We start from the raw sequence: 26,730 nt of genomic DNA, 5'->3' as shown, positions 1-26,730 counted from the left end.
GGCTGTCGGCTGAGCGAGCGCTCCTGTATATGGGAGGGTCAGGTGAAATGGCTGTCAGCTGAGCGAGCGCTCCTGTGTATGTGAGGGTGAGGTGAGATGGCTGTCAGCTGAGCGAGCGCTCCTATGTATGGGAGTGTCAGGTGAGATGGCTGTCAGCTGAGTGAGCGCTCCAGTGTATGTGAGGGTCAGGTGAGATGGCTGTCAGCTGAGCGAGCGCTCCTGTGTATGGGAGAGACGGGTAAGATGGCTGTCAGCTGAGCGAGCGCTCCTGTGTATGGGAGAGACGGGTAAGATGGCTGTCAGCTGAGCGAGCGCTCCTGTGTATGGGAGAGACGGGTGAGATGACTATCGGCTGAGCGAGCGCTCCTGTGTATGGGAGAGACGGGTGAGATGGCTGTCGGCTGAGCGAGCACTCCTGTGTATGGGAGGGTCAGGTGAAATGGCTGTCAGCTGAGCGAGCGCTCCTGTGTATGTGAGGGTGAGGTGAGATGGCTGTCAGCTGAGTGAGCGCTCCAGTGTATGTGAGGGTCAGGTGAGATGGCTGTCAGCTGAGTGAGCGCTCCAGTGTATGTGAGGGTCAGGTGAGATGGCTGTCAGCTGAGCGAGCGCTCCTGTGTATGGGAGAGACGGGTAAGATGGCTGTCAGCTGAGCGAGCACTCCAGTGTATGGGAGAGACGGGTAAGATGGCTGTCAGCTGAGTGAGCGCTCCAGTGTATGTGAGGGTCAGGTGAGATGGCTGTCAGCTGAGTGAGCGCTCCTGTGTATGGGAGGGTCAGGTGAGATGGCTGTCGGCTGAGCGAGCGCTCCTGTGTATTGAAGGGTCAGGTGAGATGGCTGTCGGCTGAGCGAGCGCTCCTGTGTATGGGAGAGATGGGCGACATGGCTGTCGGCTGAGCGAGCGCTCCTGTGTATGGGAGAGACGGGTGAGATGGCTGTCGGCTGAGCGAGCGCTCCTGTGTATGGGAGAGACAGGTGAGATGGCTGTCGGCTGAGCGAGCGCTCCTGTGTATGGGAGAGACGGGTGAGATGGCTGTCGGCTGAGCGAGCGCTCCTGTGTATGGGAGGATCAAGTGAGATGGCTGTCAGCTGAGTGAGCGCTCCTGTGTATGGGAGGGTCAGGTGAGATGGCTGTCAGCTGAGCGAGCGCTCCTGTGTATGGGAGGGTGAGAAGGCTGTCGGCTGATGTTCGGCCATCAGCCATCTAATGTCTAAGCGTCTGGTCCACCATGAATACTCAGCGCACACAGTGATATCAAAATAAACTGTACATATCGTGAAAGCATAAAGACAGATAAAAATCCGCCCCCCCCCCTCTCCGTGTGCGCACACAAAATAAAAGGGAACAAATGTCTCCAGTAACGCTCTGGTCACAGGTCCAGTATCACATAAGAATTGGATCCGCTGGAGAGCGGGACCGGCTGCGCGCTTTGGCTGCTGGTTTGCAACTGCTTTTGTTCCATTAGTAATGGGTCCATATTTATTAGAAGGGTCTCTGTCACCTCTAGTGTTCCGAAAATGAGCGGTTATTAAAAGAAAAAGGATCCATAACAGATGACAACGCTTTATGATCCACTTCCATAAACTTTAATGTTAAAACAAACAATGCCATCCGTAGTTTTTGGACTGGACAAAAAGAAAAAAGTTGTTCAGGATCCATTTCTCTTAAGTTACGTCGTCATTTCCAGCTTTGGATCCGTTTGCGGAGCACGAGAGGCAGAGGGGATCTGTTACAAACAGAACAACTCATTGATTACAATTGGCCGCGCGCTGGACGTGTGAACACAACCTCATGCCGCCAACGATGGAGAGCGGTCGGGAAGGACGCAAAGCGGAGGCATGGATGGACGCTACGTTGTATCTTAAGGATTCCAAAAATGAAAATAACTAGTGGACGTGTGAATGAAGCTGTAACTGTCAGCCATTATATATACACACAGAGAAAGTAAGCTTTAGGACATGTTCACACAATGCCATTGCGCTGTTTTGTTTTGTTTTGTTTTTTACAAGGATTATCCAAACTTGGGGTATAAATTTAGTGATTTTACAGCAATTATGAAAAATAATGGGAAAAAAAAAAAAAAAACAGCACAATTGTAATGTGTAAACGTGGCCATAAGGTCTGTTCACACAGCGCAGATTTGTGAGTGGACAGTCTGCCGCGCAATATGGTCTCAGCCGTATCATCTACACGTTGCAGAAAATTTCTGTACGGAACCGGCTGTGGATTTTAAACGTTACCGCGTGTGAATTCTCTGCAGATTTCGCTCACTGCAATGCAAAAAAAAAATTAAAAATCCGCAGTAAAATCAGTGTTGTGTGAACAGACCCAAAACATGAACATCTGGGTATTCCAGTAGATGCAAAGGAGACAGCAGCAAATCCCCATGAGCTGAGGAAGCACAAGGACCCCCACGGGCTATAAGGGAGCTATATCAGTCAAATAAAATAAGGCAGTTAAAGGGGTTTTCCAAGATTAGAAAATCATGAGTATTCTTTCAAAAACAGCGCCTCCCCTGTCCATAGGCTGAGTGTGGTACTGCAGTTTACCTTCATTCACTTCAATATTAGATATGGTGCTGTTTGCAAAGCGAGCAGCCATGTTTTTCTGATTTAATTTAAGCAGCTTTTTATGCAGTCGGGGGGCTTATTATCTGTTGTCAGAATCCCTCCTTACAGATGGAATATATGCAGCTCCCGTATATCCAGAATGTGCCGGGTTCCCAGTCACAAACCAGGAAATCTGCAATGCTATACAAACCGCAACAATGTAACAATAACAGTCAGAGTGACAACATAATAACCACCCGGAGCTTCACAATGCAGCTGTAATTATTATGGCGAGATAAATCCGAATCAGAAACAACAACAACAACGAGGCTAAAAAAGACCTTTGTACAAACACAATCCGGTGAATCACCGCCAATCATCCAGCAGCCGCACTCCCAAAAACAAAACAAGTTCCAGCACAAGAGCAGCAATGAATCAGGTGGGAGCCGCATTTAGACCAGTTCCACCATCACCGGCGACGTGCCGGCTGTTCAGCGCCAATGAATCGCCCGTATACAGCAGCATGCAAGATAATCAGGCACAGACAGGCTGCCATTGCTCTCGGCAGCACATACTGGTTACACAAGACGACGTGCTGCTGAGAATTATTATTTTTTAAGAGGCTCGGTTTGAACAGTCATTGTGTGCTGACAAAGTCCAGGTTCTCTTTTTACCCCCCCCGGCTTGTTTTCCCTCCACCCCGGCTTGTTTTCCCTCCACCCCGGCTTGTTTTCCCTCCAACCCGGCTTGTTTCCTCTCCACCCGGACTTGTTTTCCCTCCACCCCGGTTTGTTTTCCCTCCACCTCGGCTTGTTTTCCCTCCACCCCGGCTTGTTTCCCCTCCACCCCGGCTTGTTTCCCCTCCACCCCGGCTTGTTTCCCCTCCACCCGGGCTTGTTTTCCCTCCACCCCGGCTTGTTTTCCCTCCACCCCGGCTTGTTTTCCCTCCACCTCGGCTTGTTTTCCCTCCACCCCGGCTTGTTTCCCCTCCACCCTGGCTTGTTTTCCCTCCACCCCGGCTTGTTTTCCCTCCACCTCGGCTTGTTTTCCCTCCACCCCGGCTTGTTTTCCCTCCACCTCGGCTTGTTTTCCCTCCACCCCGGCTTGTTTCCCCTCCACCCCGGCTTGTTTTCCCTCCACCCTCCTCTTCTTTGATTGACAGCTCCGGCTTCATAGAGCAGAGAAGGACGGAGATAGATGGAAACCAAGCAGGTGGAAGGTGCAATAAATGTTTGTCCTCCATGATGCATCAAGGCGGCAGCTAAAATCCGCATCAGCCCCGAGTCGCCGCAGACTGTTCTCGGCTCTTCGGCACAATTGCTCCATTTTGCAGGGACGCGGCAGTGACGAGTTCGGCAGCTCGGGGGCCAATGCGGTTTTCCTGGCCCGTGTGTGTGGACGCAGCCTCATGGGTGACACATGGACGGGGGTTTATAGGGACACAAACACAGAAGTGCCCCTCATCCAACGATCCCGGCGCGAGGAGCCGCGCAGCGCCCGAGTGCAGCTGGTATCGGGTGACTCACAAACACCGGAACAATTTTTTTTATTTTTTATTTTTTGCCTTTTTTTCATTATGGAGTTTAAAAAAAAAAAAAAAGACATAAGATTGGTAGAAAAGAAAGAGAAGTCGCCCCCAAAACACAATGTCCATGTGCAAAATGTGCCCGATGGGGGATGTGGATCTTTGCTTCAGCCACTGAATGCTAAATAGAGGAGGCAAAATGTCTTTTTAAAGGGGACACGTCACTAATTCAGCCGACATGATGGACATGGGCAGAATGCGGATAACCAGGGGAGGCCAGGGGTAACTCTCTTTATCAGGGAGATCTGAGCCCCCCGATCTTTCCATTGCAGATAATGCTGGCTGCAGTCGCGGATGGGTCAGGTGCAGCTTTATAGCCAATCATGTGATGAGCGCTGCAGTGTTTATTATATATAACGCTGCATCTTATCATCCAGAGCTGCGCTCTGCTGCAATGCATGCTGGAAGTTGTAGTGTTTTCCACATCAGACTCAATACTATACCTGATATACAAGATATAACTCCCACTATGTAACACAGCAGGGAACGTACTGGCGCCGGACCGGACCGGCAGCACAATTGCAGCTCTGCATATGAATAGAGTATGAGAGTGATGACACTCAGGATCAGTATAAAGACTGAACAAACTGAGCAGTAGGTGGCAGCGCTGAGCAGAGTGCTGAGAGGAAGCCAGGAGAAGTCTGAATGCAGCTCTGGAGGTGACTAGAGGATATGATCCATAGTGGTGTGTATATAGAATTTATAACGGGGCTCGAAGGAGGCGCTGATCCCCTATAGTTGTACACATGAACATAACTAATAAGAAATCAAGGCACTGGGGGTCCAGGGGCCCCTGAAAGGAATACGGGGCCAGCCAATATGGAATTCTCTTCCAGTTCTACCACAAGGAGACAGACAAAGGGTTAAACATAGAAGCAGCAGCATATTATTGAGGGAGACGTCAAAGACCCCCCCCGGTGTTCGGTGCGATGAGGGCCGACGTCTTCCACATCCTAATATTTCCACCCAAGGATTCGCGAGCATTGGCACATACGTCGGGGTCCGGCCCCGTTCTCCGGCTCATCCGATCATCTCCGTCAGGAAAAAGTCACACGTTTTACAAAATATTAAACATGAAGGTGAAAACGGCATAAAAAAAAAAAAAGGATCCAAGATGGCAAAAAAGCCTCAAAATCCCAAAGGAGGGAAGAAATCAGCCGCCATCATCCTGGTTCTTCATGTCATGGCACGAATGGTGCCAAAGTCTAAAATAAATATTATACGATTCTGTCCTTTTAAGATATATATATAAAAAAAAAAAAATCTATAAAAAATTAAATTAAGAGTTTAGTCAACACTTCAGTGAGTATCACAAGTCCATCACCCGATCCCAGAGCGAGCGTCCGCTGCAGAGCATGCTGCATTGCGCCAGCCCCTCCGCATTGTGCCAGCCGCTCTGCCTTGTGCCAGCCGCTCCGCATTGCGCCCGCCGCTCCCTCCATCCTCAGCAGGAGCTCGGTACAAGGACACAGCGTCTCCGGGTGGCGTGTCCAGCACATTGTCCGCCCAGCACAGGGGGCTGCGACATATCCAGGACCCTCAGAAGTAGGTCAGGTTGTGAATGAGCTTCTGCTGCAGAAGGTTCCGTATTGCAATTGCTTCTACTGTGATGTTATGTCCGGAAACCTGCGGAAGAACAGGTGTGACAAAGTGCTGCAGGTCACCGTATCTAATCCTATATATCATACCGTCTGCTGAACTGCTGTATCTAATCCTATCTTATATGATACAGTTTGCTGAGCCGTGTATCTAATCTTATCCTGTGTGATACCATCTGCTGAGCCGTGTATCTTAGATCTCTCACTCTAGGACCCAGCGGCTACCTCCTTCTTATTTGACACCCTTGCCTGGGTGTTTAAATACTTTGCTTGCTACAGGGAGGTGCCGATGATATTCACATGTTTCTTTGTGAAGGCTTGGAGCTACTGCAGTCTGCTTACTTCCTTTCAGGTGAGAGGAGGACATGTGGTGTAATCTCACAGAGGTCGGCTCAAGCAAAATTACTTTCCCCCGTGTTTGTCTTCCTTGTTGTATTTAGTTGTTAGTGGAGACTGACTAGTGCTCACCCCCCCCCCCCCACTTCCCTATCCAGGGCCAAGCTCTAGGGAAATACGGGGTTTAGGTTCTTGTGCGGCGATTGGTGAGGAACCAATATAGGGACGTTAGGGGAGACAGGGTGATATCAAATCATCCTAGGAGGTCGCCACTCCCCCTTTCCCTAGAGTCTGGGCTCCCTTCCTCTCTTCCCTTCATGTTGCACTTAGTCTCTATCAGATACTACAGTTGAAACCAGAAGTTTCCATGCACTATATAAAAAGACACATCTGTACACTAATACCTAAAAGTAAATGGATAAATCGCACAGTGCATAGAAATAATGATAAATAATAAAGGGTATTTAGTTAACATAAATTTTGATCAAAATAATGTAAAAGCCATCCTGCCACGTCACGGCGACCCTTATGGGACAGTCCTAACTCTAATATTAAAACCTTACCAGTTGTCAAGTGACATACATATGGATAAGGGCAGAGAAACTGAACCCTTAGAAGAAGCATGGACCTGAGAGGAAGAGTGAACCTTTCAGCTCAAACAAAGGGCGGCCACACCCTTATATGCACTAAAGCACATTAGACTACAAAGAAAAAACCCGGGAGTCTGAACTGAAACGTATATTGATGTGCATGCAAAATGTAAATGCATGTTCACATAAGGCCATTTTGTTTTTTCCTGTCTAATGGCCTTATGTGAACATGCATTTACATTTTGCATGCACATGAATATTCGTTTCAGTTCAGACTACAAGTTTTTTTCCAATTAGGATTACCATTATTTTTAATATTTGCCAAATGCCAGAATAATGAGAGAGAATGTTTTAAGGTATTTTTATCACTTACTGCAAAGTCAGAAGTTTCCGTACATTTCATTAGTATTTGGTACCATTGCCCTTAAACTGAATGACTTGGGTCACACGTTTGGGATCTCCTTCCACAGCTTCTCACAATAGTTGGTCGGAATTTGGGCCGATTCCTCCTGAAAAAACTGGTGTAACTGATCCAGGTTTGTAGGTCGCTTTGCTCGCAGCCTTTTCTGCTTTCCCATAAATTTTCTATAGGATTGAGATCAGGGCTTTGTGATGGCTCCAAAATATTGACTTTGTTATCCTTAAGCCACTTTGTTACCATTTTGGCAGTTTGCTTCGGGTCATTATCCATTTGGAAGACCCATTTCTGCCCAAGCTTTAACTTCCTGGCCGATGTCTTGAGATGTTGCTTCAGTATTGCCACATAATCTTCTTTTCTTATGATGCCATCTATTTTGTGAAGTGCACCAGTCCCTCCAACAGGAAAACAACCCCACAACATGATGCTGCCACCCCCGTGTTTCACAGTTGGGATGGTGTTCTTAGGCTTCCAAGCTTCTCCCTTTTTCCTTCAAACGTAACGATGGTTATTATGCCCAAAAAGTTCAATTTTAGTTTCATCAGACCACAGGACTTGTCTCCAAAAATTAAGGTCTTTGTTCCTGTGTGCATTTGCAAACATTAATCTGGCTTTTTATGTTTCTTTTGGAGTTCTGGCTTCTTCCTGGCAGAGTGGCCTTTCAGCCCATGTTGATACAGTACTCGTTTCACTGTGGGTATTGACACAATCTTACCAGCTTCCGCCATCATCTTCACAAGGTCTTTTGCTTTTGTCCTTGGGTTGATATGTACATGTCGGACCAAAGCACGTTCATCTCTGGGACACAGAACCTGTCTCCTTCCTGAGCGGTATGATGGCTGGACATTCCCATCTTGTTTGTACTTGCGTATAATTGTTTGTTCAGATGAACGAGGCACCTACAGGTATCTTGAAATTGGATGAGCCAGACTTGTGCAAGTCCACAATTCTCTTCCTGATATCTTGGCTGATTTCTTTAGACTTTCCCATGATGCTACACAAAGAAGCAGTGTGTTTCAGGTGTGCATTAAAATACATCCACAGGTGTGTCTCTAATTAACTCAGATGTTGCCCAAAAAACTATCAGAAGCTTCCAAACACATGACATCATCATATGGGCCGTCCAGAATTGTTTAAAGGCATAGTAATCTTAGTGTATGTAAACTTGTGACTTTGCAGTAAGTAATAAAAATGCCTTAAAACATTCTCTCTCTCTCATTATTCTGACATTTGGCAAATATTAAAAATTATAGTAATCCTAATTGTCCTAAAACGGGAAAGGTTTATTCTGATTTCATGTCAGATATTGAGAATAACCAGCAGATGTGTTTTTATATATAGCGGATGGAAACTTCTGGTTTCAACTGTAGATGTTATAGGGGCTTCTTCACATTTCCCAGGACCGGCGCCCCTCGAGCTCAGACACACAGACAGGAGGAGGCGAAGATCTGTCAACTGATCTCAGAAATCTCCTATGGTTCAGTGATCACTATGGTAATTATCAGAGGAGGAGAATAAAGACTGACACCAGCAGACAATAGCACCACAATATAGATTATGTCTCGCTGGGAGAAACATGGCGTCCTCTGGGTGGGGCCATTTGTGTGTTCTTAGGGTGGTGCACGTGCCCTATCATACAGATGGATGTTGCGGAGGGGCCCCATGCACAGGACCCTTCTGTGAGCCAGTACTTAGTCTGGCAGGGTCTTGGGCGCACATGGCGATCGCTGCTGTATTAAGTGCTCACTTACCGCCATGGATTTTAGCGTCACCTTCTCATAGTAATGAATCGGCTGCTTCTTATTGGACAACGCAGGATAACCAAATCCGGCAATGTCAACCAGGTCACAGAAGTGGAGGGCGAAGGTGATGGCCAGCATGCCCGTCGTGGGTTTCTGGAGAAGAGAAGATTGATGTAAGATCCTCATAGTCGCTGACTATTCTTTGTGAGCCACATCAGCCAATCAGCTTGGGCGAAAGTGATCATGTGACATTTTCCAGTAGAACTGGTCTACAGTTATTCTGCTGGGTGGAGGAGGCATTTAGAGGATGTGATTGAACCTACAAGTTTGGCTTTGATAGGACATCACATCGGAATGTTGGCCCGTCGCACCGGAACATTCCCTCTACATGATATTTATTAATCAGTCATACCAACTGCAAGAGGCACAGCAGCGGTTCGTGCTCGGGCACATCATGAAAGTCAGGCATTTGGCCTTGTACCATTATTCCAGATCTGGAGATCTGCAGCTAATAGGAAGACAACTAGTTGTAAGTTTTTTGCTGGCATCCGGTGCACCCTCCCTGCAGTACAGGGCATTCTCCCTGCAGCACAGAGCACCCTCCCTGCAGCACAGCACACCCTCAATGCAGCACAGCGCACCCGCCCTGCAGCACAGCACACCCTTAATGCAGCATAGCGCACCCTCCCTGCAGCACAGCGCACCCTCCATGCAGCACAGAGCACCCTCCCTGCAGCACAGAGCACTCGCCCTGCAGCACAGCGCACCCTCAATGCAGCACAGAGCACCCTCCCTGCAGCACAGCGCATTCTTCCTGCAGCACAGCACACCCTCCATGCAGCACAGAGCACCCCCCCCTGCAGCACAGCGCACCCTCCCTTCAGCACAGCGAATCCTCCCTGCAGCACAGCGCACCCTCCATGCAGCACAGCGCACCCTCCATGCAGCACAGCGCACCCTCCATGCAGCACAGAGCACCCTCCCTGCAGCACAGCGAATCCTCCCTGCAGCACAGCGCACCCTCCACGCAGCACAGCGCACCCTCCCTGCAGCACAGCGCACCCTCCATGCAGCACAGAGCACCCTCCCTGCAGCACAGAGCACTCGCCCTGCAGCACAGCGCACCCTCAATGCAGCACAGAGCACCCTCCCTGCAGCACAGCGCATTCTTCCTGCAGCACAGCACACCCTCCATGCAGCAAAGAGCACCCCCCCTGCAGCACAGCGCACCCTCCCTGCAGCATAGCGAATCCTCCCTGCAGCACAGCGCACCCTCCCTGCAGCACAGCGCACCCTCCATGCAGCACAGGGTATTCTCCCTGCAGCACAGAGCACCCTCCCTGCAGCACAGGGCACCCGCCCTGCAGCACAAGGCATCCTCCCTGAAGCACAGCGCACCCTCCCTGCAGCACAGCGCACCCTCAATGCAGCTTAGCGCACCCTCCCTGCAGCACAGCGAATTCTCCCTGCAGCACAGCGCACCCTCCATGCAGCACAGCGCACCCCCCATGCAGCACAGCGCACCCCCCATGCAGCACAGCGCACCCTCCCTGCAGCACAGAGCACCCTCCCTGCAGCACAGAGCACCCGCCCTGCAGCACAAGGCATCCTCCCTGCAGCACAGCGCACCCTCCCTGCAGCACAGGGCACCCACCCTGCAGCGCAGCGCACCCTCCCTGCAGCACAGCTTACCCTCCCTGCAGCACAGGGCACCCTCCCTGCAGCACAGGGCACCCTCCCTGCAGCACAGCGCACCCTCCCTGCAGCACAGCGCACCCTCCCTGCAGCACAGCGCACCCTCCCTGCAGCACAGTGCACCCTCCCTGCAGCACATCGCACCCTCCCAGCAACACAAGGCACAGAGCACCCACTGTTCGCTATGGGGGATTTTGGTAAATTCAGACTTTTCTATGAATCAGTAAATACATGTTCATTACTGCAGTTTGGAAAGTTCTGAGCCTTCTTTGTCTTTCAATTCCAGAATTTCCAAGATCTCTGCTTGCTGTCAATGAATGACATAAAGGCTGATCACTCAAGCCAAACATTTCTGACAGTGCAGAGTCTGTAATAAAGTATCCAGTCCAAACAATCCTCTATAAAATACAACAAACCAGATGCACAAATCTCTCTTCTGCCCTGAAGAAGTGTTACTATGTATCAGTGCAGGTACCGCATAGTTCAGAGTCCAGGCTGGTTAGATACAACTGTAGCTAAACCTCCCCTGTGAGGATAAGGTCTGATCTTTAGCTTAGTATGCAAACAAGGATTCTATGTAATGAAAGCAAGCAGAGATCCTAAGAAAAGTGAGGAGCTGTAAAATAATACAAATAATAATCCGCTGCAATAGTTCTATTATATAATTATTTACATGACAATAGAAGAACCTATAAATACAAGTGACATCAAATCCCTACAGAAATGACCCGAACAAAACAAATCACCGACAAATTCTAAAACATTACAAAAATGTCATCAGCAAAAAGGAGAAGAATCAGAGGTGAAGCCACCAGGAGAGACCAGACCTAGGTGAGGAGGCTGAGCCCGACCACCACTGAACAAGACACGAAGTACAAGGTGTTCAGAGGAACGGCCAAGGTGAGGAGGCTGAGCCCGACCACCACTGAGCAAGACACAGAAGTACAAGGTGTTCAGAGGAACGGCCAAGGTGAGGAGGCTGAGCCCGACCACCACTGAGCAAGACACAGAAGTACAAGGTGTTCAGAGACACAGCCGAGGTGAGGAGGCTGAGCCCGACCACCACTGAGCAAGACACAGAAGTACAAGGTGTTCAGAGGAACGGCCAAGGTGAGGAGGCTGAGCCCGACCACCACTGAGCAAGACACGAAGTACAAGGTGTTCAGAGACACGGCCGAGGTGAGGAGGCTGAGCCCGACCACCACTGAGCAAGACACGAAGTACAAGGTGTTCAGAGGAACGGCCGAGGTGAGGAGGCTGAGCCCGACCACCACTGAGCAAGACACAGAAGTATAAGGTGCTCAGAGACACGGCCGAGGTGAGGAGGCTGAGCCCGACCACCACTGAGCAAGACACGAAGTACAAGGTGTTCAGAGGAACGGCCGAGGTGAGGAGGCTGAGCCCGACCACCACTGAGCAAGACACAGAAGTACAAGGTGTTCAGAGGAACGGCCAAGGTGAGGAGGCTGAGCCCGACCACCACTGAGCAAGACACAGAAGTACAAGGTGTTCAGATGAACGGCCAAGGTGAGGAGGCTGAGCCCGACCACCACTGAGCAAGACACGAAGTACAAGGTGTTCAGAGGAACGGCCAAGGTGAGGAGGCTGAGCCCGACCACCACTGAGCAAGACACGAAGTACAAGGTGTTCAGAGGAACGGCCAAGGTGAGGAGGCTGAGCCCGACCACCACTGAGCAAGACACAGAAGTACAAGCTGTTCAGAGGAACGGCCAAGGTGAGGAGGCTGAGCCCGACCACCACTGAGCAAGACACGAAGTACAAGGTGTTCAGAGACACGGCCGAGGTGAGGAGGCTGAGCCCGACCACCACTGAGCAAGACACAGAAGTATAAGGTGCTCAGAGACACGGCCGAGGTGAGGAGGCTGAGCCCGACCACCACTAAGCAAGACACGAAGTACAAGGTGTTCAGAGGAACGGCCGAGGTGAGGAGGCTGAGCCCGACCACCACTGAGCAAGACACAGAAGTACAAGGTGCTCAGAGACACGGCCGAGGTGAGGAGGCTGAGCCCGACCACCACTGAGCAAGACACAGAAGTACAGGGTGTTCAGAGGAACGGCCAAGGTGAGGAGGCTGAGCCCGACCACCACTGAACAAGACACGAAGTACAAGGTGTTCAGAGGAACGGCCGAGGTGAGGAGGCTGAGCCCGACCACCACTGAGCAAGACACAGAAGTACAAGGTGTTCAGAGACACGGCCGAGGTGAGGAGGCTGAGCCCGACCACCACTGAGCAAGACACGAAGTACAAGGTGTTCAGAGACACGGCCGAGGTGAGGAGGCTGAGCCCGACCACCACTGACCAAGATACGAAGTACAAGGTGTTCAGAGGAACGGCCGAGGTGAGGAGGCTGAGCCCGACCACCACTGAGCAAGACACAGAAGTACAAGGTGCTCAGAGACACGGCCGAGGTGAGGAGGCTGAGCCCGACCACCACTGAGCAAGACACAGAAGTACAAGGTGCTCAGTGCTCAGAGACACGGCCGAGGTGAGGAGGCTGAGCCCGACCACCACTGAGCAAGACACGAAGTACAAGGTGTTCAGAGGAACGGCCAAGGTGAGGAGGCTGAGCCCGACCACCACTGAGCAAGACACGAAGTACAAGGTGTTCAGAGGAACGGCCGAGGTGAGGAGGCTGAGCCCGACCACCACTGAGCAAGACACAGAAGTACAAGGTGCTCAGAGACACGGCCCAGGTGAGGAGGCTGAGCCCGACCACCACTGAGCAAGACACAGAAGTACAAGGTGCTCAGTGCTCAGAGACACGGCCGAGGTGAGGAGGCTGAGCCCGACCATCACTGAGCAAGACACAGAAGTACAAGGTGCTCAGTGCTCAGAGACACGGCCGAGGTGAGGAGGCTGAGCCCGACCACCACTGAGCAAGACAAAGAAGTACAAGGTGTTCAGTGCTCAGAGACACGGCCAGGTGAGGAGGCTGAGCCCGACCACCACTGAGCAAGACACAGAAGTACAAGGTGCTCAGAGACACGGCCGAGGTGAGGAGGCTGAGCCCGACCACCACTGAGCAAGACACAGAAGTACAAGGTGTTCAGAGACATGGCCGAGGTGAGGAGGCTGAGCCCGACCACCACTGAGCAAGACACGAAGTACAAGGTGCTCAGAGACAAGGCCGAGGTGAGGAGGCTGAGCCCGACCACCACTGAGCAAGATACAGAAGTACAAGGTGCTCAGAGACATGGCCGAGGTGAGGAGGCTGAGCCCGACCACCACTGAGCAAGACAAAGAAGTACAAGGTGCTCAGTGCTCAGAGACACAGCCGAGGTGAGGAGGCTAAGCCCGACCACCACTGAGCAAGACACAGAAGTACAAGGTGTTCAGTGCACAGAGACAAGGCCGAGGTGAGGAGGCTGAGCCCGACCACCACTGAGCAAGACACAGAAGTACAAGGTGCTCAAAGACACGGCCGAGGTGAGGAGGCTGAGCCCGACCACCACTGAGCAAGACACAGAAGTACAAGGTGCTCAGAGACACGGCCGAGGTGAGGAGGCTGAGCCCGACCACAACTGAGCAAGACACAGAAGTACAAGGTGTTCAGTGCACAGAGACAAGGCCGAGGTGAGGAGGCTGAGCCCGACCACCACTGAGCAAGACACAGAAGTACAAGGTGCTCAGAGACACGGCCGAGGTGAGGAGGCTGAGCCCGACCACCACTGAGCAAGACACAGAAGTACAAGGTGCTCAGAGACAAGGCCGAGGTGAGGAGGCTGAGCCCGACCACCACTGAGCAAGACACAGAAGTACAAGGTGCTCAAAGACACGGCCGAGGTGAGGAGGCTGAGCCCGACCACCACTGAGCAAGACACAGAAGTACAAGGTGCTCAGAGACACAGCCGAGGTGAGGAGGCTGAGCCCGACCACCAATGAGCAAGACACAGAAGTACAGGGTGTTCAGTGCTCAGAGACACGGCCGAGGTGAGGAGGCTGAGCCCGACCACCACTGAGCAAGACACAGAAGTACAAGGTGTTCAGAGACACGGCCGAGGTGAGGAGGCTGAGTCCGACCACCACTGAGCAAGACACAGAATAACAAGGTGCTCAGTGCTCAGAGACACGGCCGAGGTGAGGAGGCTGAGCCCGACCACCACTGAGCAATACAAAGAGGTACAAGGTGTTCAGTGCTCAGAGACAAGGCTGAGGTGAGGAGGCTGAGCCCGACCACCACTGAGCAAGACACAGAAGTACAAGGTGTTCAGAGACACGGCCGAGGTGAGGAGGTTGAGCCCGACCACCACTGAGCAAGACACAGAAGTACAAGGTGTTCAGAGACACGGCCGAGGTGAGGAGGCTGAGCCCGACCACCACTGAGCAAGACACAGAAGTACAAGGTGTTCAGAGACACGGCCGAGGTGAGGAGGCTGAGCCCGACCACCACTGAGCAAGACACAGAAGTACAGGGTGTTCAGTGCTCAGAGACACGGCCGAGGTGAGGAGGCTGAGCCCGACCACCACTGAGCAAGACACAGAAGTACAAGGTGTTCAGAGACACGGCCGAGGTGAGGAGGCTGAGTCCGACCACCACTGAGCAAGACACAGAAGTACAAGGTGCACAGTGCTCAGAGACACGGCCGAGGTGAGGAGGCTGAGCCCGACCACCACTGAGCAAGACACAGAAGTACAAGGTGTTCAGAGACACGGGCGAGGTGAGGAGGCTGAGCCCGACCACCACTGGACAAGACACAGAAGTACAAGGTGCTCAGAGACATGGCCGAGGTGAGGAGGATGAGCCCGACCACCACTGAGCAAGACACAGAAGTACAAGGTGTTCAGTGCTCAGAGACACAGCCGAGGTGAGGAGGCTGAGCCCGACCACCACTGAGCAAGACACAGAAGTACAAGGTGTTCAGAGACACGGCCGAGGTGAGGAGGCTGAGCCCGACCACCACTGAGCAAGACACAGAAGTACAAGGTGTTAAGTGCTCAGAGACCAGACCGAGGTGAGGAGGCTGAGCCCGACCACCACAGAGCAAGACACAGAAGTACAAGGTGATAAATGCTCAGAGACACGGCCGAGGTGAGGAGGCTGAGCCCGACCACCACTGAGCAAGACACAGAAGTACAAGGTGTTCAGTGCTCAGAGACAAAGCCGAGGTGAGGAGGCTGAGCCCGACCACTACTGAGCAAGACATAGAAGTACAAGGTGTTCAGTGCTCAGAGACAAGGCCGAGGTGAGGAGGCTGAGCCCGACCACCACTGAGCAAGACACAGAAGTACAAGGTGTTCAGTGCTCAGAGACAAGGCCGAGGTGAGGAGGCTGAGCACGACCACCACTGAGCAAGACACAGAAGTAAAAGGTGTTCAGTGCTCAGAGACACAGCCGAAGTGAGGAGGCTGAGCCCGACCACCACTGAGCAAGATACAGAAGTACAAGGTGTTCAGAGCTCAGAGACACGGCCGAGGTGAGGAGGCTGAGCCCGACCACCACTGAGCAAGACACAGAAGTACAAGGTGTTCAGTGCTCAGAGACACGGCTGAGGTGAGGAGGCTGAGCCAGACCACCACTGAACAAGACACAGAAGTACAAGGTGTTCAGTGCTCAGAGACACAGCCGAGGTGAGGAGGCTGAGCCCGACCACCACTGAGCAAGACACAGAAGTACATGGTGCTCAGTGCTCAGAGACACGGCCAAGGTGAGGAGGCTGAGCCCGACCACCACTGAGCAAAACACAGAAGTACAAGGTGTTCAGAGACATGGCCGAGGTGAGGAGGCTGAGCCCGACCACCACTGAGCAAGACACAGAAGTACAAGGTGCTCAGTGCTCAGAGACACGGCCGAGGTGAGGAGGCTGAGCCCGACCACCACTGAGCAAGACACAGAAGTACAAGGTGCTCAGAGACAAGGCCGAGGTGAGGAGGCTGAGCCCGACCACCACTGAGCAAGACACAGAAGTACAAGGTGTTCAGAGACAAGGCCGAGGTGAGGAGGCTGAGCCCGACCACCACTGAGCAAGACAAAGAAGTACAAGGTGTTCAGTGCTCAGAGACACGGCCAGGTGAGGAGGCTGAGCCCGACCACCACTGAGCAAGACACAGAAGTACAAGGTGCTCAGAGACACGGCCGAGGTGAGGAGGCTGAGCCCGACCACCACTGAGCAAGACACAGAAGTACAAGGTGTTCAGAGACATGGCCGAGGTGAGGAGGCTGAGCCCGACCACCACTGAGCAAGACACGAAGTACAAGGTGCTCAGAGACAAGGCCGAGGTGAGGAGGCTGAGCCCGACCACCACTGAGCAAGATACAGAAGTACAAGGTGCTCAGAGACATGGCTGAGGTGAGGAGGCTGAGCCTGACCACCACTGAGCAAGACAAAGAAGTACAAGGTGCTCAGTGCTCAGAGACACAGCCGAGGTGAGGAGGCTGAGCCCGACCACCACTGAGCAAGACACAGAAGTACAAGGTGTTCAGTGCTCAGAGACACGGCCGAGGTGAGGAGGCTGACCCCGACCACTACTGAGCAAGACACAGAAGCACAAGGTGTTCAGAGACAAGGCCGAGGTGAGGAGGCTGAGCCCGACCACCACGGAGCAAGACACAGAAGTACAAGGTGTTCAGTGCTCAAAGACCAGACCGAGGTGAGGAGGCTGAGCTCGACCACCACTGAGCAAGACACGAAGTACAAGGTGCTCAGAGACACGGCCGAGGTGAGGAGGCTGAGCCCGACCACCACTGAGCAAGACACAGAAGTACAGGGTGTTCAGTGCTCAGAGACCAGACCGAGGTGAGGAGGCTGAGCTCGACCACCACTGAGCAAGACACGAAGTACAAGGTGCTCAGAGACACGGCCGAGGTGAGGAGGCTGAGCCCGACCACCACTGAGCAAGACACAGAAGTACAAGGTGTTCAGAAACACGGGCGAGGTGAGGAGCCTGAGCCCGACCACCACTGAACAAGACACAGAAGTACAAGGTGCTCAGAGACATGGCCGAGGTGAGGAGGCTGAGCCCGACCAACACTGAGCAAGACACAGAAGTGCAAGGTGTTCAGTGCTCAGAGACACAGCTGAGGTGAGGAGGCTGAGCCCGACCACCACTGAGCAAGACACAGAAGTACAAGGTGAGAAATGCTCAGAGACACGGCCGAGGTGAGGAGGCTGAGCCCGACCACCACTGAGCAAGACACAGAAGTACAAGGTGTTCAGTGCTCAGAGACACGGCCGAGGTGAGGAGACTAAGCCCGACCACCACTGAGCAAGACACAGAAGTACAAGGTGTTCAGTGCTCAGAGATACAGCCGAGGTGAGGAGGCTGAGCCCGACCACCACTGAGCAAGACACAGAAGTACAAGGTACTCAGAGACACGGCCGAGGTGAGGAGGCTGAGCCCGACCACCACTGAGCAAGACACGAAGTACAAGGTGCTCAGAGACAAGGCCGAGGTGAGGAGGCTGAGCCCGACCACCACTGAGCAAGATACAGAAGTACAAGGTGCTCAGAGACACAGCCGAGGTGAGGAGGCTGAGCCCGACCACCACTGAGCAAGACACAGAAGTACAAGGTGCTCAATGCTCAGAGACACAGCCAAGGTGAGGAGGCTGAGCCCGACCACCACTGAGCAAGACACAGAAGTACAAGGTGGTCAGTGCTCAGAGACACGGCCGAGGTGAGGAGGCTGAGCCCGACCACCACTGAGCAAGACACAGAAGTACAAGGTGTTCAGTGCTCAGAGACACGGCCGAGGTGAGGAGGCTGAGCCTGACCACCACTGAACAAGACACAGAAGTACAAGGTGTTCAGTGCTCAGAGACACGGCCGAGGTGAGGAGGCTGAGCCCGACCACCACTGAGCAAGACACAGAAGTACAGGGTGTTCAGTGCTCAGAGACACGGCCGAGGTGAGGAGGCTGAGCCCGACCACCACTGAGCAAGACACAGAAGTACAAGTTGTTCAGAGACACGGCCGAGGTAAGGAGCCTGAGCCCGACCACCACTGAGCAAGACACAGAAGTACAAGGTGCTCAGAGACATGGCCGAGGTGAGGAGGCTGAGCCCGACCACCACTGAACAAGACACAGAAGTACAAGGTGCTCAGAGACACGGCCGAGGTGAGGAGGCTGAGCCCGACCACCACTGAGCAAGACACAGAAGTGCAAGGAGTTCAGTGCTCAGAGACACAGCCGAGGTGAGGAGGCTGAGCCCGACCACCACTGAGCAAGACAAAGAAGTACAAGGTGTTCAGTGCTCAGAGACACAGCTGAGGTGAGGAGGCTGAGCCCGACCACCACTGAGCAAGACACAGAAGTACAAGGTGAGAAATGCTCAGAGACACGGCCGAGGTGAGGAGGCTGAGCCCGACCACCACTGAGCAAGACACAGAAGTACAAGGTGTTCAGTGCTCAGAGACACGGCCGAGGTGAGGAGACTAAGCCCGACCACCACTGAGCAAGACACAGAAGTACAAGGTGTTCAGTGCTCAGAGATACAGCCGAGGTGAGGAGGCTGAGCCCGACCACCACTGAGCAAGACACAGAAGTACAAGGTACTCAGAGACACGGCCGAGGTGAGGAGGCTGAGCCCGACCACCACTGAGCAAGACACGAAGTACAAGGTGCTCAGAGACAAGGCCGAGGTGAGGAGGCTGAGCCCGACCACCACTGAGCAAGATACAGAAGTACAAGGTGCTCAGAGACACAGCCGAGGTGAGGAGGCTGAGCCCGACCACCACTGAGCAAGACACAGAAGTACAAGGTGCTCAATGCTCAGAGACACAGCCAAGGTGAGGAGGCTGAGCCCGACCACCACTGAGCAAGACACAGAAGTACAAGGTGGTCAGTGCTCAGAGACACGGCCGAGGTGAGGAGGCTGAGCCCGACCACCACTGAGCAAGACACAGAAGTACAAGGTGTTCAGTGCTCAGAGACACGGCCGAGGTGAGGAGGCTGAGCCTGACCACCACTGAACAAGACACAGAAGTACAAGGTGTTCAGTGCTCAGAGACACGGCCGAGGTAAGGAGGCTGAGCCCGACCACCACTGAGCAAGACACAGAAGTACAGGGTGTTCAGTGCTCAGAGACACGGCCGAGGTGAGGAGGCTGAGCCCGACCACCACTGAGCAAGACACAGAAGTACAAGTTGTTCAGAGACACGGCCGAGGTAAGGAGCCTGAGCCTGACCACCACTGAGCAAGACACAGAAGTACAAGGTGCTCAGAGACATGGCCGAGGTGAGGAGGCTGAGCCCGACCACCACTGAACAAGACACAGAAGTACAAGGTGCTCAGAGACACGGCCGAGGTGAGGATGCTGAGCCCGACCACCACTGAGCAAGACACAGAAGTGCAAGGAGTTCAGTGCTCAGAGACACAGCCGAGGTGAGGAGGCTGAGCCCGACCACCACTGAGCAAGACAAAGAAGTACAAGGTGTTCAGTGCTCAGAGACACGGCCGAGGTGAGGAGGCGGAGCCCGACCACCACTGAGCAAGACACAGAAGTACAAGGTGAGAAATGCTCAGAGACACGGCCGAGGTGAGGAGGCTGAGCCCGACCACCACTGAGCAAGACACAGAAGTACAAGGTGCTCAGAGACACGGCCAAGGTGAGGAGGCGGAGCCCGACCACCACTGAGCAAGACACAGAAGTACAAGGTGCTCAGAGACACGGCCAAGGTGAGGAGGCGGAGCCCGACCACCACTGAGCAAGACACAGAAGTACAAGGTGAGAAATGCTCAGAGACACGGCCGAGGTGAGGAGGCTGAGCCCGACCAACACTGAGCAAGACACAGAAGTGCAAGGTGTTCAGTGCTCAGAGACACAGCTGAGGTGAGGAGGCTGAGCCCGACCACCACTGAGCAAGACACAGAAGTACAAGGTGAGAAATGCTCAGAGACACGGCCGAGGTGAGGAGGCTGAGCCCGACCACCACTGAGCAAGACACAGAAGTACAAGGTGTTCAGTGCTCAGAGACACGGCCGAGGTGAGGAGGCTGAGCCCGACCACCACTGAGCAAGACACGAAGTACAAGGTGCTCAGAGACAAGGCCGAGGTGAGGAGGCTGAGCCCGACCACCACTGAGCAAGATACAGAAGTACAAGGTGCTCAGAGACACAGCCGAGGTGAGGAGGCTGAGCCCGACCACCACTGAGCAAGACACAGAAGTACAAGGTACTCAGAGACACGGCCGAGGTGAGGAGGCTGAGCCCGACCACCACTGAGCAAGACACGAAGTACAAGGTGCTCAGAGACAAGGCCGAGGTGAGGAGGCTGAGCCCGACCACCACTGAGCAAGATACAGAAGTACAAGGTACTCAGAGACACGGCCGAGGTGAGGAGGCTGAGCCCGACCACCACTGAGCAAGACACGAAGTACAAGGTGCTCAGAGACAAGGCCGAGGTGAGGAGGCTGAGCCCGACCACCACTGAGCAAGATACAGAAGTACAAGGTGCTCAGAGACACAGCCGAGGTGAGGAGGCTGAGCCCGACCACCAATGAGCAAGACACAGAAGTACAAGGTGCTCAATGCTCAGAGACACAGCCAAGGTGAGGAGGCTGAGCCCGACCACCACTGAGCAAGACACAGAAGTACAAGGTGTTCAGTGCTCAGAGACACGGCCGAGGTGAGGAGGCTGAGCCCGACCACCACTGAGCAAGACACAGAAGTACAAGGTGCTCAGTGCTCAGAGACACGGCCGAGGTGAGGAGGCTGAGCCCGACCACCACTGAACAAGACACAGAAGTACAAGGTGTTCAGTGCTCAGAGACATGGCCGAGGTGAGGAGGCTGAGCCCGACCACCACTGAGCAAGACACAGAAGAACAAGGTGTTCAGTGCTCAGAGACACGGCCGAGGTGAGGAGGCTGAGCCCGACCACCACTGAGCAAGACACAGAAGTACAAGGTGTTCAGTGCTCAGAGACCAGACCGAGGTGAGGAGGCTGAGCTCGACCACCACTGAGCAAGACACGAAGTACAAGGTGCTCAGAGACACAGCCGAGGTGAGGAGGCTGAGCCCGACCACCACTGAGCAAGACACAGAAGTACAGGGTGTTCAGTGCTCAGAGACACGGCCGAGGTGAGGAGGCTGAGCCCGACCACCACTGAGCAAGACACAGAAGTACAAGGTGCTCAGAGACACGGCCGAGGTGAGGAGGCGGAGCCCGACCACCACTGAGCAAGACACAGAAGTACAAGGTGAGAAATGCTCAGAGACACGGCCGAGGTGAGGAGGCTGAGCCCGACCAACACTGAGCAAGACACAGAAGTGCAAGGTGTTCAGTGCTCAGAGACACAGCTGAGGTGAGGAGGCTGAGCCCGACCACCACTGAGCAAGACACAGAAGTACAAGGTGAGAAATGCTCAGAGACACGGCCGAGGTGAGGAGGCTGAGCCCGACCACCACTGAGCAAGACACAGAAGTACAAGGTGTTCAGTGCTCAGAGACACGGCCGAGGTGAGGAGGCTGAGCCCGACCACCACTGAGCAAGACACGAAGTACAAGGTGCTCAGAGACAAGGCCGAGGTGAGGAGGCTGAGCCCGACCACCACTGAGCAAGATACAGAAGTACAAGGTGCTCAGAGACACAGCCGAGGTGAGGAGGCTGAGCCCGACCACCACTGAGCAAGACACAGAAGTACAAGGTACTCAGAGACACGGCCGAGGTGAGGAGGCTGAGCCCGACCACCACTGAGCAAGACACGAAGTACAAGGTGCTCAGAGACAAGGCCGAGGTGAGGAGGCTGAGCCCGACCACCACTGAGCAAGATACAGAAGTACAAGGTACTCAGAGACACGGCTGAGGTGAGGAGGCTGAGCCCGACCACCACTGAGCAAGACACGAAGTACAAGGTGCTCAGAGACAAGGCCGAGGTGAGGAGGCTGAGCCCGACCACCACTGAGCAAGATACAGAAGTACAAGGTGCTCAGAGACACAGCCGAGGTGAGGAGGCTGAGCCCGACCACCAATGAGCAAGACACAGAAGTACAAGGTGCTCAATGCTCAGAGACACAGCCAAGGTGAGGAGGCTGAGCCCGACCACCACTGAGCAAGACACAGAAGTACAAGGTGTTCAGTGCTCAGAGACACGGCCGAGGTGAGGAGGCTGAGCCCGACCACCACTGAGCAAGACACAGAAATACAAGGTGCTCAGTGCTCAGAGACACGGCCGAGGTGAGGAGGCTGAGCCCGACCACCACTGAACAAGACACAGAAGTACAAGGTGTTCAGTGCTCAGAGACATGGCCGAGGTGAGGAGGCTGAGCCCGACCACCACTGAGCAAGACACAGAAGAACAAGGTGTTCAGTGCTCAGAGACACGGCCGAGGTGAGGAGGCTGAGCCCGACCACCACTGAGCAAGACACAGAAGTACAAGGTGTTCAGTGCTCAGAGACCAGACCGAGGTGAGGAGGCTGAGCTCGACCACCACTGAGCAAGACACGAAGTACAAGGTGCTCAGAGACACAGCCGAGGTGAGGAGGCTGAGCCCGACCACCACTGAGCAAGACACAGAAGTACAGGGTGTTCAGTGCTCAGAGACACGGCCGAGGTGAGGAGGCTGAGCCCGACCACCACTGAGCAAGACACAGAAGTACAAGGTGCTCAGTGCTCAGAGACATGGCCGAGGTGAGGAGGCTGAGCCCGACCACCACTGAGCAAGACACAGAAGTACAAGGTGTTCAGTGCTCAGAGACACGGCCGAGGTGAGGAGGCTGAGCCCGACCACCACTGAGCAAGACACAGAAGAACAAGGTGTTCAGTGCTCAGAGACACGGCCGAGGTGAGGAGGCTGAGCCCGACCACCACTGAGCAAGACACAGAAGTACAAGGTGTTCAGTGCTCAGAGACACGGCCGAGGTGAGGAGGCTGAGCCCGACCACCACTGAGCAAGACACAGAAGTACAAGGTGTTCAGTGCTCAGAGACACGGCCGAGGTGAGGAGGCTGAGCCCGACCACCACTGAGCAAGACACAGAAGTACAAGGTGTTCAGTGCTCAGAGACCAGACCGAGGTGAGGAGGCTGAGCCCGACCACCACTGAGCAAGACAAAGAAGTACAAGGTGTTCAGTGCTCAGAGACACGGCCGAGGTGAGGAGGCGGAGCCCGACCACCACTGAGCAAGACACAGAAGTACAAGGTGAGAAATGCTCAGAGACACGGCCGAGGTGAGGAGGCTGAGCCCGACCACCACTGAGCAAGACACAGAAGTACAAGGTGCTCAGAGACACGGCCGAGGTGAGGAGGCGGAGCCCGACCACCACTGAGCAAGACACAGAAGTACAAGGTGAGAAATGCTCAGAGACACGGCCGAGGTGAGGAGGCTGAGCCCGACCAACACTGAGCAAGACACAGAAGTACAAGGTGTTCAGAGACACGGCCGAGGTGAGGAGGCTGAGCCCGACCACAACTGAGCAAGACACAGAAGTACAAGGTGAGAAATGCTCAGAGACACGGCCGAGGTGAGGAGGCTGAGCCCGACCACCACTGAGCAAGACACAGAAGTGCAAGGTGTTCAGTGCTCAGAGACACAGCTGAGGTGAGGAGGCTGAGCCCGACCACCACTGAGCAAGACACAGAAGTACAAGGTGAGAAATGCTCAGAGACACGGCCGAGGTGAGGAGGCTGAGCCCGACCACCACTGAGCAAGACACAGAAGTACAAGGTGTTCAGTGCTCAGAGACACGGCCGAGGTGAGGAGACTAAGCCCGGCGACCACTGAGCAAGACACAGAAGAGCAAGGTGTTCAGTGCTCAGAGACCAGACCGAGGTGAGGAGGCTGAGCCCGACCACCACTGAGCAAGACACAGAAGTACAAGGTACTCAGAGACACGGCCGAGGTGAGGAGGCTGAGCCCGACCACCACTGAGCAAGACACAGAAGTACAAGGTGTTAAGTGCTCAGAGACCAGACCGAGGTGAGGAGGCTGAGCCCGACCACCACAGAGCAAGACACAGAAGTACAAGGTGATAAATGCTCAGAGACACGGCCGAGGTGAGGAGGCTGAGCCCGACCACCACTGAGCAAGACACGAAGTACAAGGTGCTCAGAGACAAGGCCGAGGTGAGGAGGCTGAGCCCGACCACCACTGAGCAAGATACAGAAGTACAAGGTGCTCAGAGACACAGCCGAGGTGAGGAGGCTGAGCCCGACCACCACTGAGCAAGACACGAAGTACAAGGTGCTCAGAGACAAGGCCGAGGTGAGGAGGCTGAGCCCGACCACCACTGAGCAAGATACAGAAGTACAAGGTACTCAGAGACACGGCCGAGGTGAGGAGGCTGAGCCCGACCACCACTGAGCAAGACACGAAGTACAAGGTGCTCAGAGACAAGGCCGAGGTGAGGAGGCTGAGCCCGACCACCACTGAGCAAGATACAGAAGTACAAGGTGCTCAGAGACACAGCCGAGGTGAGGAGGCTGAGCCCGACCACCCCTGAGCAAGACACAGAAGTACAAGGTGCTCAATGCTCAGAGACACAGCCAAGGTGAGGAGGCTGAGCCCGACCACCACTGAGCAAGACACAGAAGTACAAGGTGTTCAGTGCTCAGAGACATGGCCGAGGTGAGGAGGCTGAGCCCGACCACCACTGAGCAAGACACAGAAGAACAAGGTGTTCAGTGCTCAGAGACACGGCCGAGGTGAGGAGGCTGAGCCCGACCACCACTGAGCAAGACACAGAAGTACAAGGTGTTCAGTGCTCAGAGACCAGACCGAGGTGAGGAGGCTGAGCTCGACCACCACTGAGCAAGACACGAAGTACAAGGTGCTCAGAGACACAGCCGAGGTGAGGAGGCTGAGCCCGACCACCACTGAGCAAGACACAGAAGTACAGGGTGTTCAGTGCTCAGAGACACGGCCGAGGTGAGGAGGCTGAGCCCGACCACCACTGAGCAAGACACAGAAGTACAAGGTGCTCAGTGCTCAGAGACATGGCCGAGGTGAGGAGGCTGAGCCCGACCACCACTGAGCAAGACACAGAAGTACAAGGTGTTCAGTGCTCAGAGACACGGCCGAGGTGAGGAGGCTGAGCCCGACCACCACTGAGCAAGACACAGAAGAACAAGGTGTTCAGTGCTCAGAGACACGGCCGAGGTGAGGAGGCTGAGCCTGACCACCACTGAGCAAGACACAGAAGTACAAGGTGTTCAGTGCTCAGAGACACGGCCGAGGTGAGGAGGCTGAGCCCGACCACCACTGAGCAAGACACAGAAGTACAAGGTGTTCAGTGCTCAGAGACACGGCCGAGGTGAGGAGGCTGAGCCCGACCACCACTGAGCAAGACACAGAAGTACAAGGTGCTCAGTGCTCAGAGACACGGCCGAGGTGAGGAGACTGAGCCCGACCACCACTGAACAAGACACAGAAGTACAAGGTGTTCAGTGCTCAGAGACATGGCCGAGGTGAGGAGGCTGAGCCCGACCACCACTGAGCAAGACACAGAAGAACAAGGTGTTCAGTGCTCAGAGACACGGCCGAGGTGAGGAGGCTGAGCCCGACCACCACTGAGCAAGACACAGAAGTACAAGGTGTTCAGTGCTCAGAGACCAGACCGAGGTGAGGAGGCTGAGCTCGACCACCACTGAGCAAGACACGAAGTACAAGGTGCTCAGAGACACAGCCGAGGTGAGGAGGCTGAGCCCGACCACCACTGAGCAAGACACAGAAGTACAGGGTGTTCAGTGCTCAGAGACACGGCCGAGGTGAGGAGGCTGAGCCCGACCACCACTGAGCAAGACACAGAAGTACAAGGTGCTCAGTGCTCAGAGACATGGCCGAGGTGAGGAGGCTGAGCCCGACCACCACTGAGCAAGACACAGAAGTACAAGGTGTTCAGTGCTCAGAGACACGGCCGAGGTGAGGAGGCTGAGCCCGACCACCACTGAGCAAGACACAGAAGTACAAGGTGTTCAGTGCTCAGAGACATGGCCGAGGTGAGGAGGCTGAGCCTGACCACCACTGAGCAAGACACAGAAGTACAAGGTGTTCAGTGCTCAGAGACACGGCCGAGGTGAGGAGGCTGAGCCCGACCACCACTGAGCAAGACACAGAAGTACAAGGTGTTCAGTGCTCAGAGACACGGCCGAGGTGAGGAGGCTGAGCCCGACCACCACTGAGCAAGACACAGAAGTACAAGGTGTTCAGTGCTCAGAGACCAGACCGAGGTGAGGAGGCTGAGCTCGACCACCACTGAGCAAGACACGAAGTACAAGGTGCTCAGAGACACGGCCGAGGTGAGGAGGCTGAGCCCGACCA

At 54.1% G+C, this 26,730-nt stretch overlaps 1 protein-coding gene across 12 annotated transcripts in view; it reads right to left on the bottom strand.

Annotated features, from left to right (window-relative positions):
• Positions 1-5,365: 5,365 nt before the first annotated feature.
• The window catches only part of LOC141172846 (CMP-N-acetylneuraminate-beta-galactosamide-alpha-2,3-sialyltransferase 4-like), a 479,971-nt gene continuing 458,606 nt past the window's right edge, over positions 5,366-26,730 (bottom strand). For all 12 annotated transcript variants that reach the window (XM_073657416.1, XM_073657422.1, XM_073657414.1 and 9 more), the window contains 2 exons: positions 8,827-8,970; positions 5,366-5,759 (listed from right to left, as the gene is read on the bottom strand). In XM_073657416.1, the coding sequence (XP_073513517.1) occupies positions 5,673-5,759; positions 8,827-8,970 (231 nt within the window). In that variant the 3' untranslated portion in view covers positions 5,366-5,672. The remainder of the gene's footprint in view (positions 5,760-8,826; positions 8,971-26,730) is intronic.

This window comes from Phyllobates terribilis, unplaced genomic scaffold (assembly GCF_046119375.1).
Source record: "Phyllobates terribilis strain yellow unplaced genomic scaffold, ASM4611937v1 Scaffold_12__6_contigs__length_324123572, whole genome shotgun sequence".
NCBI lineage: Eukaryota > Metazoa > Chordata > Amphibia > Anura > Dendrobatidae > Phyllobates > Phyllobates terribilis.
The sequence above is the reverse complement of the archived record's forward strand: the minus strand, read 5'-3'. Positions and strand labels throughout refer to the sequence as shown.